Below are 21197 nucleotides of genomic sequence, written 5' to 3' on the forward strand. Positions count from 1 at the left end.
TCTCATAAACCCATATTTTATTTATATTTTAAGAAAAAAAATTCAATGACAACAAGAGCTCTGAAAAACATTGCGATTAGCGCAACAGAAGGCTGAAGAAATAAGTAGCAACAAACGGAAACAGCTGGAGGAACATTTTGCATCTAGCAACAGGTAAGTATCATTGCATTGTTTTTATTTATATTTTGAACATCTTGTATGGAATTGTGGTTGTAGTTGTTTGTGACTCTTATGTTCATATTTGAGCTCGTCTTGTTGTAAAATGAATACGGGACCAATGAGGTGCTTTCTCGAGAAGAATAAAAATGACCTAAAATTAATGGTGAAGTCTGTAGTTCACCATAAATATCTCTGAACATTTGGACTCCACAGTATAATACATGTACTTAGCGTGAGGCATGTGCAGGAAATCATGTATATTATGTCAGGGCTTCAAAACAAACAGAACAGCAAAAAACAAACAAACAAAAAACAGAACAGATGGACTGACACCTCCACGTCCTCTAAAGTCATCATAAAGGCTGATTTTTAAATGCACAGTAAGCAAAGCGAGGAAGAAGTTTGGGATTAGACAAAGTCATTACAAGTTTTCTTTAATCTGAACTGTAAATTTCAAGGAGTCTGAAAACTAATACCTTACTTATGTTAGTACTTTACAGTTCAATTCTTCAATTATTCTTGTAAAACAAGGACACAGTATAGTGGAGAGGAGAGTAAGTAAAATTTATTTACATTTTGTAACTTTTTACAAATAAACTGCCTCACAATTATACAAGAAAGAAAAGGATAACATATCATAAAGATATAATACAACATAAAATACCAAGCTTTGAACAAAAATGTGTTCTGCTGCTCTTTTAAACGGTTAGCACAGGGCTCGGCAACCTGCGGCTCTTTTGTCCTTATACTGCGGCTCCCGGTGGTTTGGGAAAATAAATTAGAAGTATTTAGCTGAAGTGTATTTTATTTGTGTTTAGTTCTTTTTTTAACTTGTAGTTCTAAATTGGAAGATTATTGTGATTTTGAAATATAAAAATAAAATTATATCTTATTATTTTTTCACCGTTCAAAATAAGCGTCACACTCGCGGAAGCCGGTGTACCCGCCGAAACGCCGTGCATTTATCGAGACTTTCGACCCCAGGTAGGCCAATTATGGATCTTCGGATCCACATTATGTCAGCAGCTCCACCGTGAACTATGTTAAAACAAACACCGTTCACGCCTCACAGATGACAGCTTACAGTCCTGCGTAAAGATGAAAGCCCCGATTTGCAGATGCTGTGCACAGAGGTTCGGGACCATAAGTCTTATTGTAAACATATCACGTCAGACTCGACGATGTTTGCATGAACACGCTTTTCAGCATCTCTTTACTGACCACTTTTCACACACGGTTGCTGTACGCATACAGCCGGCTGTAGCTTTTCAGCTCACAGCCCGACAACACAACAGCAGAGAGAGCACAGACTTTAAGGCGGCGAGGCGTGATTGCGGGTGCCGCTCAGGTGCGTCCGCCTCCCCTGCAGCGGCGCTGCAGACCACGCCCCGCCACACACATTAACCAGGTAAAATACATATTTAGGCAGAATTTTGCAAATATCTATTTTTTTCAGCAGCATAGTGCTTTTTTTCCAATTACTTTTTAAAAGTCAGGTCAAGGCTCCAAAAGCCCAAAGGCGATATAAGGGTGGCGGCTCACAGCAGTTTTTGTTTGCTACATGGATCATTTTAGTTCAGCTGGGTGTCTTTCCTTTTGTTATATTTCTTTAAGAGTTCAAAATGTGTTAATTACATAAATAAAATGTAATTTTCTCTGTAGCACTTCATGGATTTCATATAAGCAACACACCTTAGTTGCTCTGTGGATTCTTTTAAAAAGCAGTTAAAAACTTTTCTGTTCAAACAAGCCTTTTGTTGATCTACGTATTTTATATTCTTTACATTATTTACATTTGATCTTTTACATTGTGTATAATGTCTATTGATTGTATTGTTTATTTTAATATTTGTGTACAGCGCTTTGTGACTGCCTGTCTGTGAAAAGCGCTTAATAAATAAACTTTACTTACTTACTTTAGTTGTTCACACAAAGCATAAAAGTAACAATATATAAAACAATATATACAGTATTATCTTCATTTTAGATTTCAAAAAGTATTTGCGGCTCCGAGTGTTTTCCTTTGCGTGGAAACCGGGTCCAAGTGGCTCTTTGGGTGTTAAAGGTTGCAGACCCCTGGGTTAGCAGAATCTGTACAGCATGAATGAGTTCTAATATTTCGGTCCAGAGGAATCACATGAAGCAAACAAGGAATCTGACCCAAAACAGATCCCTGCGGTATCCCAGAAGGAACAACTGTTGTTTCAGAGATAACTGAATTCATAAAAACACTAAAAGATCTCCCAGACAGATATGACATGAGCCATTTTAAAACATCACCAGTAAACCCAAACATGTCCTTAAGCCTGTTTATCATTAGCTTAATTACAAAACAGTGCAAAAACTTATTGCACTCAGACTTTAAAAACACTGGCACGTGAGGAATATTGTGAGAGAAAAAATTGTTAATTGTATCAAACAAGACTTTAAGAGTTTTCTTTTCTGAAGCAATAAGATGTGAAAAATATTCTATTCTGGCATTTTTTGACCTGTCATTTAGTGATGAAACTGATTCTTTAACATGTAACTCATGAAGCTGGAGCTTGGACACCTTCCACAAATGTTCCAACTTCTACAAATACCTCCTAAAATAATAAATATGTTCATTTTTAGTAGTACAAGTACAAAAACTTGAATATTGGACAATTCTTTGTTTTAGGGGTCCTAGTGGGTCAAAAGTAGACCTACATTCATTGTTAAAGGACAAAATAAATGTATGAACGTCACTATGAGTCATGTTGGCACCAAAAAAGGCAGGGACCCTCTCAGCAGGATTGTGATTTATAATCCACCTTTGAATCATCAATTTATGAAGTGAAGGATCCAGAACAAATGACAGACTAAAAAATATACAGCTACAATATACACACTACATTCAGTCTGTCACATGTACATTTTTCACACATACATCGTTTGTTTTTAAACCCAGGGAGAAAGCAAGATGCAGCGTGTGGCCTTTTATATGTGTGGAGCCAGAAACATGGTGCTTAAAGTTCAAAGACTCAGCAGCTGAGTTACCAGATCCATCGATATGAAGGTTAAAATATCTCAGTATTACAATCTTCCCCAATGTAATGATAAATGATGAAAGGTTGCCGAATTCAGCTGAAAATACTCTGGCAACACCAGGAAGTCGGTAGACTGAAATACAATAAAAGGTTTTCAAAGAACCGACCCTAATCATCTGTAACTTAAATGAAGAAATAGAGTCTGACTTCATCAGCCTGCATGTGAGTCTGCGCTGGTACACAGCAGAAAGTCCTCTGCCACATCCCCAAAGACACCCAGTTACAATGACGGAAATGCCAGCTGTGCAGATCTCCTCAAAATAAACATGATCCATGTCCTGCTGCGATGTCTCAGTCAGGAGCATGAAGTCTGGAGACTCCTTGATGAAGAGATCATTTAGAATAAGTGGTTTGTCTATAATGGAGCGAGCATCAAGCAGAGAAAACCAGATTGGTGATGGCTGGTTAGCACCCTCAACAGATGACTGCAGCATCACTTTGATTAAACAGCTGTGAATGGTAAATGGTAAATGGCCTGCATTTGTATAGCGCTTTTCTAGTCCCTAAGGACCCCAAAGCGCTTCACACTACATTCAGTCATTCACCCATTCACACATTGAATGTGACTGGCAAGCTACATTGTAGCCACAGCTGCCCTGGGGCGCACTGACAGAGGTGAGGCTGCCGGACACTGGCGCCACCGGTAGGCAAACATGGGGTTAGTATCTTGCCCAAGGATATTTGACATGCAGCCAGGAGACAGCCTGGGATCGAACCACCGACCTTCTGATTAGTGGCTGACCTGCTCTGCCACCTGAGCTACAGCTACAGCATCAATCTGTGTAAGTGCCACGTTGGATGTGAGTCCCGAACCAGGTGAAGCCATCATCGATGTCAGGACATCAATCCTGCTAGCCAAATGGAGGAGAGATGGCGAACATGAGGTCCGCATTCTCAGGCATCATCGGTAGTCCCTGAGCAATTATTTTTTGCTCTTATCTGGTTTCCTTAAAAAACAGAGTTATTAACATGTTAGTGACTGTAGGTGCTGTGCAGAGGGAGCAGATTTGACACTGGTTAGATGGCACTTACCTTGCTTTCACAAATCCTGTTGTCACAAGGCAAATTGCTATTATTAGTAAAAGCACAACAGATGAAATAAAAAAATAACGATGTCTTGATGCGCTTTCACAGACAACGTCACTGGTTGAGCTTCCTTCTTCAACTTTAATCTGGCTCTCAGAGCAACTGTGGCAAAAAAGAAATAAAATATAAATAAATCATTATTATCAGTGTTTATTTGTGTTTGCACTGTAAAGATGTTTGTAACAATGTGACCATCAATATTAACTGTTTAACTGTCCTGTCGTCTGTCTGTGGCTCAGATATGCAGGTTCCACTTTAATATCTAGTTACCTGTAACTACCCAGTACTCTATCTGCGATTACCCAGTTCTCATCATTTTACTAACATTTTATTGGCATGTCATAATTCAATTTTCACACAAATCATGTAAATAATCATTATTGCAATATCTATAGAAACACAGTCAACAATCAACGTTTTTTAAACCTTTACTTTGTCTTTGTAGCAAAATAATTAAACTAAAAAAAAGAGAGAGTATAAGAATGTAGCAAGACTCTGTAAAACAAATAATTAGACAATTATTTATCACTATGTGACTTTCACACTATAGAAAGTCACATAGTGATATTTTTATTAAAATCATGATTATCATCAGTACGTAGTTACATACATCTATTTTAGTCAAGGGTAATTAATAATTGATAATATACGACTGTATATACAGACAAGAGAACATGACCACATGGTGTTGCTATAGCAATGATATTCTGGTATGACACTAAATCACATGGAAATTTATGTTGGTATTACTGCAGGCAATGTGATGTGACACAGCCCAGGATATTGGAGATTCCATTAAGACACTGATGATCAATAGCTGAGTATATAATACACCTTTAGAGGGATTTGAATATAAATCATGACCCACGTTTTCCAACCTGTGCAGTTCACACCGTCCTTGGAAAAAAAGCCTGGCTGACAGTCTTCACACACTGTGTCACTTCTGCTGGTTCCTGAAAGAGACACATTCGTTGTTACACACAATCCAGAAAAAAAAACTAAAATCACAGTTTATCAGTTCATCTAAAAAATAGACTTTAAACTTTCTTACCAGGTTCTTTTATCCTCTGACCAGCTGCACACTGTGAATGTTTCTCTGCCAAACTACATCCGTTACTGTCTGTCAAACCTTTGCAGTGATATCCATTTAAAACGTCACACACTGTGTCAGTTGTTGCTGTACAGTTCTGCTTGACAAAGAGACCATGGCCTAAAAAAACAAAACAAAAAACATTAGTGTAAAATGATGTTTCTGTAATTTACTTTTAAATGAAAGCTTTATTATTTTTTTTTTCAATCTAAATTTGACAAAGGATTTCTCATCTGACTGTACCTGTGTCACAGGCAGTGCAGGGGAAACAGTTATACAGGCCATTGGGTTGGTTCATAAAGGTCCCCAGCTCACAAGAACGGCACTGAGTTCCTGAATATGCTGTGCAGTCTCTCAGAACAACTCTACCTGCAACATAACACAACATTTATGTCAGACGTTTAGCATTTAACACAGAGTGAATCTACAGTTGTGCAGTTGTAGTGTTGGGTGTTATATACAGTAAGTCAAGCAGCTACAACATTACAGATCTACAAATTCAATGTGGCCCAGTTTCCTGATCCAGTGTCACAGCAAAACGTGTAACAGACACATCGGTCCACTGTGTCCCTTTCATGCTTTACCTCTCCAAAGTGTGAAATGGACACTTATGCAGAAGCTGCAGTAACAGCAGAGGGAGATATTTTATTTCAAGCCAACATGAAAATAATCATGGTAAATAATCATGTTTAAACAGACATTACTAACACATTTACATGTAAATCTTTCTTAATTTTTTTAAGAACCATGGATTGTACTTCATAGGTTTCTTGGTCACTACCGACTTCTTGCCTTTACATATATTGTCTCCCGTTGCTGGTGATGCAACTTGTGCTTCATTTTACTGCTTGTGACAAATAATAATAAAAATAATAAAACACATATTTCTTCTTTTAAATTTAACTGAGATGCAGGAAGTCAATATTAATTACCTGAATGCAACAAAAAATATCTAATAATAGACGGGCGGCTCTACACTGGGGCAAGAGGGGGCTTAAACAAATGTCCTGCCCCATTAAATCAAACTTTCAGAAACTGAGAAAGAAAAAAAATAGATTACCCACAAACTGAATATGGACAAGATTTACTACAGCATCTGAAAAATGCACTGGAAAAGGCACAAATGTCATGGTTTCACCTCTCGTTCGCTCTTTCCCTTCGTGCTCTTTTTTTGCACAGGCTCACACAAAACTCAGCAGAAAACCCCCTCTCACCCTCCCCCCAGCTAAACATCCAATCACTGTTAGTATATAAATGATAGGTTTCTCAGTAGGCAGAGCAAAATGGTTTCCTTGGTTTGTGCACATTTGCAGTCATCGCTTTTCTTCCTACCTTTGTTGCACATCGGGCAGCACTGTCCATCATTTGTTTTATATTCCTTTAGTTGACACGATAACACGGGCACCATGAAGACGGCAGCATATCCTACAGGAAAACACAAGAATATTAATATCCTGGGATAGACATATAGCTCAGTTAGCTCACAACCTAAGCTAAAGGTTAGCTTAAGCTAAAGGTTGTGTCGTATACACAAAAATGTTGCTGTACTTACCAAAGATAAGCAACGCAGACAGCATGATATCACATCCTAACACGCTGCTCTGTAATACATTTGTAGGCTTTATTTCAATAAAGTACTATACAAATCTAACAGAAACAACTCGAACTTTCGTTACGCTTTCGGTTGTGATTGGGCGTAACAGGAAGAAAACTTAGGGAACAAAGAGCCAAAGTCAGTTGTTCTGACAAAACGTCCTACCCATCAAGCTGCCCTACTTGTTGTTACTGCGCATGCGCACAATTCAAAACGGCCATGTTTCCGGTGTAAATAGTACACGCCTATTATTTCATCCTACCCCGATCTTGTGCCGATCTCGTTGCTTTCGAAAAAAGGTTTGTATTATAAGTTTTACTTCTTTATTACAGGTGATAATTTTTTACCTTAAGCTGCTCATTCGAAGTCATATTCCAAGTGTTTATTTTGTGCTTTTAAACTCCTGCAAACCTTCTCAATTTATTTTAGTCCTCCTGCAGTTACTGGACACCACGCTCCGTTGTTATGTCGAAGAAAGTACTATTGCACCACATACTTGTTAATTGCGTGATAACGTTGTGTAGTCGTTTTATTTGCTTTATGGATTCCGAAGCCATGTTGAAATTGTCCGATTTTCTCCTTAGTTATGGAGAACAAATACGAGGAACTGCTCATGTTTCTGTCTGCTGGGTCCTACCCATCGGAATATGATAAGTCCCAGAGGCAAACCCTTAGGACAGGGGTGTCAAACTCAAACACACAGTGGGCCAAAATTCAAAACTGGAACAAAGTCGCGGGCTAACATTAATATTTATTGAAATATATTTATTCCTCCAGATATAAGAATGAATCTTTTCTTATGGACTGAAACACGTTTTGCTGAAAAACTGAATATGGAACAAGCAAAGCTTAATACTAAACAATATATATATTAGCTGTGTAATACCAGTAGGCCAGCTCTGATAGTAATTTTGTATGGCTTTGCGGGCCAAATGTAATTAGGCTGCGGGCCAAATTTGGCCCGCGGGCCAGAGTTTGACACCTATGCCTTAGGAGATACGCCGCAAAATTCAGGCTGAAGGGTCAGTATTGTAATGTAAATAAATAACTAAATGTAAATATTGGTTAAATACATGTTATAATTAATTTACATTTTTTAAATATAGGCGGAGTGCTCTTGTTTGGAAACAGGAGAGTGATAAAAACAAAAGAAGAAGCCATGGGACTATTCCAAGAGTTTTATTCAAGTCCCATCGGTGGACACACTGGTGTATTCAAGACTCGAACTGCAATTTGTTCCAGATTTTACTGGTATGGCATGTCGGTTGACATTGGGAATTGGGTATGTATTTTTAAAGTTAGGGTTAGGGTTAGTCTGGAAATGGATCTGCCTGTCAGTAATTTTCTCTTTTTCCCCACCCGCTGTACCTTTCCTATTTCTCTGCGTGAAAATGCATGTTTATTGTGTTGACTTTTTTCCTCTTGTGGCCCGTCGGCCTTTACCCAGCTTATCCACTAAAAATCTCATGCATGCCTGAGCTAACTTATCATATTTTTCTTTTAGTAAAGAGGCTATGGCGTGCAAAGGATACTGGGCGCTTGGAGTCAGTTGTTGGACCATACAAGTTATTTGATTCCTCTTTTCGAACACTGCAGGGGTCACGGTGGCTTTCTGATGAGGTAAGAGAACTTATCATTATTGATTCTGATTTTGAAGTGCTGCTCCTTCTGAAGCATCTGCAGTGCAGACACCATTAATAGTTTAAAATGTGCAGGTAGGTCGGGGGTTTTATATTGCAAAACTCTGATAAAGTTTCACCCATTCACTTCAATAGGAAAGATTGTTATCAACAACAACACAGATGTTGTGACATCTGTGACATCACAATTACCAGTTCCAGTACATGCAGAAAGAACCTTTATCAGCAATTATATTCCTTTCCAAATTTTTGTGTACAGCACTCAAGCAGTTACCTCAGAACTTGTTGTATAAACTCTGACTTTTCAAAACAGGTCATTGATGCATACCTGCACCGTGTCATTGAGAGACGAAAGGTAAGTAAGAAATGTCCTTTGCCCACTTATTTTGAAGTAAAAAAAAATGTATTTACTGTTCTATAACATTTTTGTATACTTATACAGAATGCTGCACACCTGCTCTGTTCAGTAGTTGCAAGCTCGTTGTTTTCTGGGCAAAACAAAACAAAAGAAACACATAAGTCTTAGTATCATTACTTGCTAATCATGTTTAAAATGTTGACTAATAGTATTCACCAAACATAATATGAGCTATTTATTTTTCCTTTCCAGGTGCAGTGTGAATCTTGCCAAAGATGGGCACATTTTGCATGTGCAAAATATAAAGAGAGCAACCAAGAATATAAATGCAAAAAATGTAAGGAAAACACATAACAACTTCTAATAAAAACAGCTGTCCCCTCCATGTCTCTTTGCATTCTTTGTCAACATTAGATGATTGTGTGCTGGAAGCATGTTTTGATAGTGTGATTTGGCCATCTGAACATGCTACCTAAATAAATCCATGCAGGAAGCATGTTTTGATAGTGTGATTTGGCCATCTGAACATGCTACCTAAATAAAACCATGCTGGAAGCATGTTTTGATAGTGTGATTTGGCCATCTGAACATACTACCTAAATAAAACCATGCTGGAAGCATGTTTTGATAGTGTGATTTGGCCATCTGAACATGCTACCTAAATAAATCCATGCAGGAAGCATGTTTTGATATTGTGATTTGGCCATCTGAACATGCTACCTAAATAAAACCATGCTGGAAGCATGTTTTGATAGTGTGATTTGGCCATCTGAACATACTACCTAAATAAAACCATGCTGGAAGCATGTTTTGATAGTGTGATTTGGCCATCTGAACATGCTACCTAAATAAATCCATGCAGGAAGCATGTTTTGATAGTGTGATTTGGCCATCTGAACATACTACCTAAATAAAACCATGCTGGAAGCATGTTTTGATAGTGTGATTTGGCCATCTGAACATGCTACCTAAATAAAACCATGCTGGAAGCATGTTTTAATAGTGTGATTTGGCCATCTGAACATACTACCTAAATAAAACCATGCAGGAAGCATGTTTTGATAGTGTGATTTGGCCATCTGAACATACTACCTAAATAAAACCATGCTGGAAGCATGTTTTGATAGTGTGATTTGGCCATCTGAACATGCTACCTAAATAAAACCATGCTGGAAGCATGTTTTAATAGTGTGATTTGGCCATCTGAACATGCTACCTAAATAAAACCATGCAGGAAGCATGTTTTGATAGTGTGATTTGGCCATCTGAACATGCTACCTAAATAAAACCATGCTGGAAACATGTTTTAATAGTGTGATTTGGCCATCTGAACATGCTACCTAAATAAATCCATGCAGGAAGCATGTTTTGATAGTGTGATTTGGCCATCTGAACATGCTACCTAAATAAATCCATGCAGGAAGCATGTTATTAACGTCCTAGCGACATAACTCAAAGTATTGAAGTGTGGTTTGGCCATCTGAACGTCCAACCTATACGACGGAGCCATTAACCACTTAAGGTAGCATATTCTGATAAGGTAGCACGGATTGATAGACAAGACTATAAATTTACGCTACGGTAGGATGTTTTGACAAGGTAGGACGTTTTGTCAGAACACCGTCCCACACTGACGATTCGCATGACTTTTGTCGACAAACTGAAGATATTTTACTTATGTTTTATAAGGATCATCTTCGTTTAAACAGAGACAATAAAACAGAGAGTTTGAAGGAAATCGTAGGATTTAATGTTTAATTTGTACACATTCCAGCGATTGTTTTACTCCTGAACCCGATGAATATGTATGAGTAACACGAGACAGACTGAGGATCGCGGAAGTATTCGTAGCCGAAGATTTTACTAATGAATAATGAAGCTGGGATTTTTATTTGAACCTGTACCCCGATTCGTATTTGCCACTGTGAAATAAAAAGTAAATAATTTATAGCCACATAGAGGGTTACCATTAATTAATATTTAGGTTTTAAGAGTAATTATTTAAGAGGGAGTGTGGTGGTTAGTTTGGTGAAACGTAATCTCCAGATGATGAGACGTCGTGGTGTATTCACTGCAAAGAGTTGAAAATCCAGTGATGGATTGGATAAAAGAGCACAAGAAGTATAAAACAATTCAGTACTATCATTACTTCAAGTATAAATAGATAAGACAAGTAAAAACAAACAAACAAAGAACAAGTGAGTGTCTTTATATAAAATTGACAGTCACCTCTTCACTGGTATTATTAAGCAGCATCAGTACAAAGCAGTGATTGGAGAAAACCAGCAGTTTCAACAGCTACGTTATCTTTCAGGACATCCTGATGTCTCCCTGTCTCCATCCTCACAGTCTCCTCTTCCATTTGATTAATCTTTTTTGTATGTAGACTCAAATAATTTGTGACCTCATAATGATCAACACGGCAGTAGCTTCACTTACACTGAATCTTGGAAATGTGAGGATGCAAGAAATGAAATAAAACCAGCTGTCTGTGATACCAACTAACATGTTAACTTTTTAAAATGATGTAAACTTTTTAGAAAACGTGTCCGTGAATCTGATGAAGAACTACTGTACGTCTGCTGTACACAAGTTTGTTGAAGGTTTTCTTTATTGTCTCTATTCAGTCAACCTGTTTATGAAATATTCCCCATAAATACATTACAAGGATAAATATAAACTTGTATCTACACAAACATCTACAATGAATTCCACAGAAAATGTGTATAGCAAAGATAAAAACATTACAAACTGCTCCCCTCATTTGTTCCATAATGCTGCAGTAAAGGTCTGATCATCTCATAAATATCGCAAAGTGCTTCACTACAGGATGCTGTCATGGTTCTCAAGATCTGGAGAGGTTGTGGTGTGTTTGTCTTTTCTCCCACCAGGGCAGAACTGGACCTTGCTTCCCCGCCTCTGAGCCCGCCCTCAACACATACCTGTGGCTTGTTTACACTGATGCTGCTCTGGCTTCTCATCACATGTATTATTACTGGTAAACTACTTAAGACGGCAGGAGAGGCTGCTTCCTCACGGTATTGTCACACTACCTAGCGTCAGTGTAGCCTAGCCCTTTGAGCATTCTTTGTGATTTCCTAGAGCTTCCTCCTAACATTGTTTCCCTCTGTGTACAGGCCTTCTGGATTCCCTGCCCATCTTCCCTGCTGTCTGGATTCCTGTGGATGTGTGTGAGTGAGCATGAGCATTTTGGATCAGACTATCTGAGTGAGTTGTGGATTCAGTAGAAGAGGAGCGTGTGTGCGCCTTCCTTGGACCTTCCCTCCCCTTCGGAACCCCCTCCACCCCCCCTGTAGTCCCATGTTATTTGTCTCACTGTATATATGCATATATCCTCACTTGGTGCCACATTGTAAATAAATCCTTCACCTTCTCTCTAAACTTAAGAGTCCTGCGAGTGAGTTCGCTGCTTAATAATCTGTGACAGATACGAAGAAATTAAAACACAAATTTACCCAAAAGCAAGTTTAAAAAGTTGAGTTTTTAGCTGCTTTTTTTTTTTTTTTAAATATTCCACAACAAACACCTCACTGTTGTCTTACCTGCTCCTTTGACCCATTCAGTACCTCTGTTTCTTTTCCTTCCTTCACAGAAATAATAAAAAAAGACATAAAAAATGTCATTTCCTGTGTTGTTTTGAGTTCCATTTTTGTCTGAGGAAAAAGTTATTGACAGAAAATATAATATAAATCATGATGTCAGTGTTCTTTGTCATCCTCACATTGCTTTTAGATTCCAAATTTAATCACTCCGAGTGCAGCTTCAGGTTAAAATCACACCACAGAAGGCGAATCAGCTTCTATTGGACAGAACACTGAACTTGGCCAACAGATTATTTCATCCAGCTTGTTTTCACTGTAACTTTTACTCTTATTGCAGTTCTTTTCCTCAACTGCTTCTCCCACAGTCTTTGCTTCTTTTCATCAGGTTTGCTTTGAGCTGTTTGCCTGTAAGCTGTGACTTAAAGGGCCGTGAATGAAAAGTGAACCAGCAGGTCACTAGTTTGTTATGGTCCTTTCCATTTTACTTCAAATTAACACAATATTCAGAGTTTATGAAACATTAATTAAAGTATGTTCCACAGTTTCAGCATCAACCAAATACATCATAACAGCCATCAAATCTGTTAGTTTGATTTTAAAAACTTTATACAAGACTGAACAGAATTGTATATGATTTATGAATATTTATATTTACATTACATGTTTGTATCAATCTGGTACTCTGGTATGTCTTATAGCAAGAGAATCAACCACGCTGGCTGATGTGTCCTGGTTTACAGCTCCTGTGTTTCTGTCTTCATGCAGTGAACACCTTTAGATTCAGTCAAGTCCCTCCACAGACTTATCTGATGTTGCTGTACATGAACTCTTTTCCTTCAGCCCAAAGCCCATCAGCACACACAGTACAGAGGATAAACTACATTTCTGCACTGTTTAATGTGATACTCTACATCTTAGTCCTTTGTGACTAAATACAGCCTCTGACTTTGGACACATCTGTTTTCTATGGTTAGTTGTGGTGCCAAAAAAGTGATTTTCAGTATTTTAGCCTATAATGTATAAAAAAAAAATATGTCAAACGTTTCCATCATGAATGATATCGAGTCATTTTGAACCACAAACAACATTGTTTCCACAAGGTAGAAGCTGCAATCAGTTTTTGACAAAGTGTCTTTTTTATATGCTTCATGGATCCAGCTAAAAAGCCTCATAGACATTAAAAATGTCTTTTTAAAGAGAAGTTGGGTCAAGAGGCTAATAGAAATTGCAACAAATATAACATAATAGTTTTTTAGACATTTTAAGTGGTCAACAACCAGACTGATTATAATTTGGGTACAATAATGCAGTCATAAAGATATTTGCAAAACAGGTAATTTCTTTATTTTATATACAACTCCTTCATAAACCGTTTTGACTGCAGTCTACCTTCCAGTATAAACAAAGACATTACACATACATACACAAACACCAGAAATCGCCTTTTGGAACAACACCGTGATCCAACTGCACCTGTTCAGTTGTCAATGCTGGGTCTTCTGGCCTTCCCAGCTAAAAGTCTACTAATGGTATAAATAAATTGCTCATGGTTAGTGAGTTCAATTTTCTTTGTAAAAAGATTTTTTTTCCTTCCTTCCTTTTCTTTGGTTTATTATCACACAAAGAAAATTAGTGTTACAGCAGGAAAAAACCCCCAAGCAATAATAAAAAGGCAACACTGTTGTTAAGGCTTTAAACTGAAAAGTCAACACAATGCAGACGATGCACTAACCTGTCACAAGGCTAGCAAATGCTACTGAGCAAAGCAAAAAAGGTAAAAACACAGAGTAATGTTGACTAGATGTTCTCCCACAGACAACGTCACTGGTTGAGCTTCCTTTGACCTTTATCTGTGTGTTTGAGCAACTGTTGGAAAGGAGAAGTGAAAGAGAAAGAAAATCCAAATAAATCCACGTGACGGAGCAGGACCATAGAGAATTATCAAGATAATAATAGTTATAATATTTTAATATCCTGTCATATGTTTATGAAAAACTGAATTATGCAGGTCTAAATATCACATCAGTACTGCCAACTTTTAAGTTCTATGTTAATTATTATTTTATTTTAGGAGCCTGACATCAAGTGTAACAGTGTACTGAAATCTGTAACGTGCATTGTACAAGTACATGGACTACAGTTAGTGTTCCTTCTGACAAACATCTTGTGTTTTCACTCTAAACACAAGGAGTTTATGATAAAGCAGAGCTCCTGTTTACATCTGTAATGTGTTTGAATGTGGCCATCAGGATTAACTGATGCCACATCTGTGCTGTCATCTGTCTCAGTCTATTGAAGGAGAGGTCAGAGGTCAAATGTGACATGGTGTTTTACATTTGTGGCAGTTGGCAACTCATTTAATTAGAGCATATAGTTGTACTGCCCCCTAGTGGAAGAGAATGTAATTGTTCTGCCCGTGACTCATGCCGGACGCTTCGAGTACTAATCAGGTGGAACCAGATAATCTTCCATAGCACACCTGATCATTTCTCATGGCACACTTATGTGCTGCGGCACAGTGGTTGGGAAACACTGCTCTAAGTTATGAGGATTTTTGTCAGTTCTACACTCCAACAAGGTTTTATCAGAACTCATTCGAAACCTTTCAAGCTATCATGTTTACAGACAGAACGGCACACATGCACACACACCCTATTAAAAACATGACCTCCTTTCCAGAGGTAATCATGTTTATCTTCTATACACAGTAACTGAGACACCACGCTGTTACTATTAATTAATCTCTGATAATATATGACTGTATTTTAAATTATACAAACTTTATTTTCAACAAATTCAAAGTATTTATTCTACAATTACAACATTAAAATCAAAAGTTGGCTAATTTTCTGTTTAATCAGCTAAATCACTGGTTCTCAGGTTACTAAAGGGGGGCAAATCCCAAAGTCTCGTGTGGAGGTGGGTAATATATCACTGAGATATGAAAATATAGAAAAAAAAGCATTGAGTTTTAAAATGGTTGCAGGTAGCAGCATTTATAACTGTAGTGCTACCGTCATCAATGTCAGACTACTTAAACTGAAGTGTGAATCTAACAAAAGAAGACGTAAGTTCAAAAGTAGCGCAGGTAGTATTTTCCCTGGAATTTTCAAATAAAGTATAAAAAACTTTTAAAACTGTTATTAATAAATCAAAAAATATAAAAATAAAAAATATTTTCTATCTGGGGCAATTTATCGTGTCAGGATTTTAACCAACTACTTAAAGTCCTGCTTTTCCATCATGTTACTGCATCATTAATTTCCACACATTGTTTGCTCCTCCTGTTATATACAGTCTAACTAGCAAGTGCAGCTAGTGACTGCTCCTGTCTCCTCATGTGTCTTCATAGCCTCGTTCTACTCAACGGAGTGTTTTCCACTTTTTACAAACAGATTTCCTGCATGTTTTCTCCTGTGTTTGCTGGAGGCTGCTGAAGTAGCTCCATTTTTAGTTACTAAATCATCATTGAAACACTGCTCTTACATTTAGACATGCATGGTTTTGACTCCTTGTCATAAACACTAGGAAACAAACACATAATGTTGCTATAGCAACACACAGTATATACAGTGGGGCAAAAAAGTATTTAGTCAGCCACCGATTGTGCAAGTTCCCCCACTTAAAATGATGACAGAGGTCAGTAATTTGCACCAGAGGTACACTTCAACTGTGAGAGACAGAATGTGAAAAAAAAATCCATGAATTCACATGGTAGGATTTGTAAAGAATTTATTCGTAAATCAGGGTGGAAAATAAGTATTTGGTCACCTCAAACAAGGAAAATCCCTGGCTCTCACAGACCTGTAACGTCTTCTGTAAGAAGCTTTTCTGCCCCCCACTCGTTACCTGTATGAATGGAACCTGTTTGACCTCATCATCTGTATAAAAGACACCTGTCCACAGCCTCAACCAGTCAGACTCCAAACTCCGCCATGGCCAAGACCAAAGAGCTTTCGAAGGACACCAGGAAAAGAATTGTAGACCTGCACCAGACTGGGAAGAGTGAATCTACAACAGGCAAGCAGCTTGGTGTGAAAAAATCAACTGTGAGAGCAATCATCAGAAAATGGAAGACATACAAGACCACTGATAATCTCCCTCCATCTGGGGCTCCACGCAAGATCTCATCCCGTGGGGTCAAAATGATCATGAGAACGGTGAGCAAAGATCCCAGAACCACACGGGGATACCTGGTGAATGACCTGCAGAGAGCTGGGACCAAAGTAACAAAGGTCACCATCAGTAACACACTACAACGGCAGGGAATCAAATCCCGCAGTGCCAGACGTGTTCCGCTGCTGAAGCCAGTGCATGTCCAGGCCCGTCTGAAGTTTGCCAGAGAGCACATGGATGATACAGCAGAGGATTGGGAGAATGTCATGTGGTCAGATGAAACCAAAGTAGAACTTTTTGGTATAAACTCAACTCGTCGTGTTTGGAGGAAGAAGAATACTGAGTTGCATCCCAAGAACACCATACCTACTGTGAAGCATGGGGGTGGAAACATCATGCTATGGGGCTGTTTTTCTGCCAAGGGGACAGGACGACTGATCCGTGTTAAGGACAGAATGAATGGGGCCAAGTATCGTGAGATTTTGAGCCAAAACCTCCTTCCATCAGTGAGAACTTTGAAGATGAAACGAGGCTGGGTCTTCCAACATGACAATGATCCAAAACACACCGCCCGGGCAACAAAGGAGTGGCTCCGTAAGAAGCATTTGAAAGTCCTGGAGTGGCCTAGCCAGTCTCCAGACCTCAACCCCATAGAAAATCTGTGGCGGGAGTTGAAAGTCCGTGTTGCTCGGCGACAGCCCCAAAACATCACTGCTCTTGAGAAGATCTGCATGGAGGAATGGGCCAAAATACCAGCTACTGTGTGTGCAAACCTGGTAAAGACCTATAGTAAATGTTTGACCTCTGTTATTGCCAACAAAGGTTATGTTACAAAGTATTGAGTTGTATTTTTGTTATTGACCAAATACTTATTTTCCACCCTGATTTACGAATAAATTCTTTACAAATCCTACCATGTGAATTCATGGATTTTTTTTTCACATTCTGTCTCTCACAGTTGAAGTGTACCTCTGGTGCAAATTACTGACCTCTGTCATCATTTTAAGTGGGGGAACTTGCACAATCGGTGGCTGACTAAATACTTTTTTGCCCCACTGTAGTGTAATACCGGTATTATTGCAGATGATATGATGTGGCACAGCCCTAGTCCCAAGTATATGAGAGATTCCATTAAGACATTGATGATCAATAACTGAATATATTAAACACTTTTAGAGTGATTTTATTATAAATTATGACCTACACTTTCCAAGCCGTGCAGTTCACACCGTCCTTGGAAAAGAAGCCTGGCTGACAGTCTTCACAAACTGTGTCACTTCTGCTGGTCCCTGAAAGAAACACATTCATTGTTACACAAAAAAAATCTAATTTATCAGCTCATCTAAATAGTCTTAGACTTTAATTTTTCTTACCAGGTTCTTTTATCCTCTGACCAGCTGCACACTGTGAATGTTTCTCTGTCAAACTACATCCGTTACTGTCTATCAAATCTTTACAGTGATATCCATTTAAAACGTCACACACTGTGTCAGTTGTTGCTGTACAGTCCCGCTTGACAAAAAGACCATGGCCTAAAAAAAACAAAACAAAAACATTAGTGTAAAAATATTCTGTAATTTACTTTTAAATGAAAGATTTATTTTTTTAATTTAAAATTTACAAAGGATTTCCCATCTCACTGTACCTGTGTCACAGGATGTGCAGGGGAAACAGGTAGACAGGCCGTTGGGTTGGTTCATGAAAGTCCCCAGGTCACAGAAACGGCACTGAGTTCCTGAATTTACTGTGCAGTCTTTCTGAACAACTCTACCTGTTCAACACAGCACAACATTTATGTCAGACTTTCACCATTTATCCCAGAGTGAACCTAAAGTAGTGTTGTAGTGTTGGGGTGTCTTTACGATAGGTCAAGCAGCTTGGAAATCACAAGTGAACTGAGCGATACAACATTACTGATCTGAAAATTCAATGTGCCCCTTTTTCCTGACCCAGTACAGTAAAACATGTAATAAACACATTGGTCCACTGTGTCCATTTCATGCTTGGCCTCTCCAAAGTGTGAAATGGACACATGCAGTTCCAGCAACCTGAAGTAACAGCATAGGGATATTTCACTTCAAGCCAACAAGGAAACAATCACAGGAAAGTGGGTAAACAGACATTGTTAACACATTTACATGTAAAGACATACTATCCATCTTGCTTAATTGTTTTAAGAACCCTGGAATGTACTTCATATGTTGCTTGCTCACTACCGACTTCTTGCCTTTACATATTTTGTCTCCCGTTGCTGGTAATGCAACTTGTGCTTCATTTTACTGCTTCTGGAAAACATTTTGTGAACTGTGTCAGTTCTAAGTATCAATAAATTTATCTGACTGTTGGAAGAAAAAAAAATGAAGACAACAGGTTTTCTGGGTCAATAACACATAAAACACACATATTTCTCCTTTTATGTTTGACTGAGATGCAGGAAGTAATTATTAATTACTTAAATGCAACATAAAATATCTAATGATAGATTGTGTTTTCATTTAACACAAATGTTTAAAACTTTTACAAAAAAAACAAGGTTGTCATCTGTATAAGCAAACCCTTCATTTCATGTTAGAAACACTTCTGTCTATCGTGTCATTTCAAAAACGAAATCAAGCAAAGATCAAATATTAAAGTCAGGTCCTCTTTATTTATCTGTGGTTTGTTTAGTTTTTTTTCTTTCTTCTATAAAGATATTATGTTTCAGAATGATCTGCTTTTAGCTTTGTACACATTTCTGTCAAAACAATAGTTTAAATACTACAAAGAGTTTCATTGCTGTCATCGCTTTTCTTCGTACCTTCGTTGCACATTGGGCAGCACTGTCCGTCATTTGTTTTATACTCATTTGGTCGACAGGATAACACGGGCACTATGAAGACAGCGGCGTATCCTACAGGAAAACACATGAGTTTTAATATCGTGGGATAGATATATAGCTCAGTTAGCTCACAAGCTAAGCTAAGGTTAGCTTAAGCTAAAAGCTGTGTCGTATACACGAAACTGCTGCTGTACTTACCGTAGACAAACAACGCAGAAACCATGACATCACATCCTAACACGCTACACATTTGTAGGCTCTATTTCACCAAATTTCTATATAAATCTAACAGCAATGATCGCTTTTGATATGGGTGTAAACAGGAAATCAATAGTGATGTGCGGATCGATTCTGAAATATCGATTCCTCCGATACCAATCATTTATGTTCTAGAATCGATTCTCACATTAAAATATCGATATTTTAGTAATTTAGGGTAAATTTGTAGTTTATCATTAACAGGAACACAGTGGAAAGAAACTATATCATTCAGATTGTCTACATTCAAAGGAACTACTTCCTCTTCCGCCTTTCATAGTCATTTGCGAAATTACGGCTGTATAAATGTCTTGCAGCCGCTGGCATGCGCACTCACAACAATGGCTGAGCGTAATTGGAGTCATATGTGGACTTATTTTACCTCCACAAACAGCTGAGACGTGGTTTGCGATACATGTGGCAAAAAAGTGAGGTGTTGTGGACATACTAGGGAGACATTCAAAAAGGCTGTTTGGGGGGGGGGGATAAATTCATTTTACAGTGTTTATTTATTGGATAAAATACGTTAAATGTCACCGTTATTATTGGCCGGCCCGGAAACAGCGGGGTTTCCAAATTCAGAGGCTGCTTCCACCTGATGACGTCACGAGCTCCCTCGGTGGAGTGAAACGCCGCCGTCTGCTCCTTGCTATCTAAAATATAACCTGGCGCTGGCGTGAACTCTCTACCATCTCACACTTCTGTTTAATCAGTTTTCTGTTTGACGTTTATTCAGCTGTGTGAAAACCCCAGAGGAACCCACCCAATGGATTAATAAAGTTAAATTTAATTTAATCTAATAACTTTAATCTCAGCCAAACCGATTTCCTCACGAACAAATCAAAAACTGGAAAAGCCAAACAACAACATTTTTAAGTTATCAAAGTGACTTATATATCATGTTTAACCCGAGTAACGAAAGACCGCGGGGGTCTGAAAACAATGTGTCAGATATTTCAAGTTTACACAGCTACATTCTCACCTGAAAATATATTAAAATTCGGGATTCTCCCGGAAAAATCGGGAGGGTTGGCATGTATGGTTGTGGCAACATCACTAACCTTGTCAAACACCTCAGAGTAAATCATATCACAGAATATGACAAGCGTATATTGAGGCAAACTGAAGAGGAGTAGAGGGACAGGTGCTGCTAGGGCGAGATCAGACGTCTCTCACAGAGTCCTTTAGTGCTGCAGGCAGGCAACGTGTTCAAATAGCGCATAACTTCAGTTTTTTTTATTTCTATTTCTATATTTTCATTTCTATATGATTAACTCTGCATTATTAAGTGATGAGAACAAGTAATCTGATATTTGGCGAAAATTTGAGATACAATAAATAAAATACGTTTTTGTACAAAGTATCGGTATCGGATCAGTATCGTCGATACCACCCTGAATATTACTTGGTATCGGATCGGAAAGGAAATCAGTGGTATCGCACATCA

General features: G+C 38.2%; 3 protein-coding genes across 3 annotated transcripts; 1 reads left to right on the forward strand and 2 right to left on the reverse strand.

The window, feature by feature from the left end:
* Positions 1-707: 707 nt before the first annotated feature.
* Positions 708-7153, reverse strand: LOC102784910 (tumor necrosis factor receptor superfamily member 5-like). Its single transcript, XM_087831563.1, has 7 exons — positions 6956-7153; positions 6736-6828; positions 5647-5772; positions 5365-5523; positions 5182-5266; positions 4260-4415; positions 708-4174 (listed from the first exon to the last, which is right to left on the reverse strand). Exons 1-7 carry the CDS (start codon positions 6978-6980, stop codon positions 4150-4152), a joined length of 669 nt encoding a protein of 222 aa, XP_087687689.1. The 5' UTR covers positions 6981-7153; the 3' UTR covers positions 708-4149.
* A 1136-nt stretch (positions 7154-8289) lies between these two features.
* LOC148097710 (uncharacterized) lies at positions 8290-9541 on the forward strand. The gene is made up of 4 exons (XM_087831320.1): positions 8290-8617; positions 8951-8992; positions 9080-9129; positions 9238-9541. The coding sequence occupies exons 1-4, from the start codon at positions 8393-8395 to the stop codon at positions 9347-9349; spliced, it is 429 nt and encodes a 142-aa protein (XP_087687446.1). The 5' UTR covers positions 8290-8392; the 3' UTR covers positions 9350-9541.
* Positions 9542-11759: 2218 nt separating this feature from the next.
* Positions 11760-20012, reverse strand: LOC102778131 (tumor necrosis factor receptor superfamily member 14-like). The gene is made up of 6 exons (XM_087831608.1): positions 19691-20012; positions 19472-19564; positions 18320-18445; positions 18048-18206; positions 17879-17963; positions 11760-14424 (listed from the first exon to the last, which is right to left on the reverse strand). The coding sequence occupies exons 1-6, from the start codon at positions 19740-19742 to the stop codon at positions 14286-14288; spliced, it is 654 nt and encodes a 217-aa protein (XP_087687734.1). The 5' UTR covers positions 19743-20012; the 3' UTR covers positions 11760-14285.
* Between the last annotated feature and the right edge of the window lie 1185 nt (positions 20013-21197).

This window comes from Neolamprologus brichardi, chromosome 18 (assembly GCF_056152115.1).
Source record: "Neolamprologus brichardi isolate AB-2024 chromosome 18, ASM5615211v1, whole genome shotgun sequence".
In the NCBI taxonomy this organism is placed as follows: domain Eukaryota; kingdom Metazoa; phylum Chordata; class Actinopteri; order Cichliformes; family Cichlidae; genus Neolamprologus; species Neolamprologus brichardi.

What these genes read in the sequence shown, in the direction of transcription:
- LOC148097710 (XM_087831320.1), top strand. Translation starts at nt 8,393, where the DNA reads ATGTTTATTGTGTTGACTTTTTTCCTCTTGTGGCCCGTCGGCCTTTAC. An exon ending in GTGTCATTGAGAGACGAAAG is followed by an intron (nt 8,993 to 9,079) that starts GTAAGTAAGAAA and finishes ATACTTATACAG; the next exon opens with AATGCTGCACACCTGCTCTG. An exon ending in GCAAGCTCGTTGTTTTCTGG is followed by an intron (nt 9,130 to 9,237) that starts GCAAAACAAAAC and finishes GCTATTTATTTT; the next exon opens with TCCTTTCCAGGTGCAGTGTG.
- LOC102778131 (XM_087831608.1), bottom strand. Translation starts at nt 19,742, where the DNA reads ATGTGTAGCGTGTTAGGATGTGATGTCATGGTTTCTGCGTTGTTTGTC. An exon ending in TCAGAGGATAAAAGAACCTG is followed by an intron (nt 17,964 to 18,047) that starts GTAAGAAAAATT and finishes TGTTTCTTTCAG; the next exon opens with GGACCAGCAGAAGTGACACA. An exon ending in AACTGCACGGCTTGGAAAGT is followed by an intron (nt 14,425 to 17,878) that starts GTAGGTCATAAT and finishes CCTTTCCAACAG; the next exon opens with TTGCTCAAACACACAGATAA.
- LOC102784910 (XM_087831563.1), bottom strand. Translation starts at nt 6,980, where the DNA reads ATGCTGTCTGCGTTGCTTATCTTTG. An exon ending in CTGCACTGCCTGTGACACAG is followed by an intron (nt 5,524 to 5,646) that starts GTACAGTCAGAT and finishes TTGTTTTTTTAG; the next exon opens with GCCATGGTCTCTTTGTCAAG. An exon ending in TCAGAGGATAAAAGAACCTG is followed by an intron (nt 5,267 to 5,364) that starts GTAAGAAAGTTT and finishes TGTCTCTTTCAG; the next exon opens with GAACCAGCAGAAGTGACACA.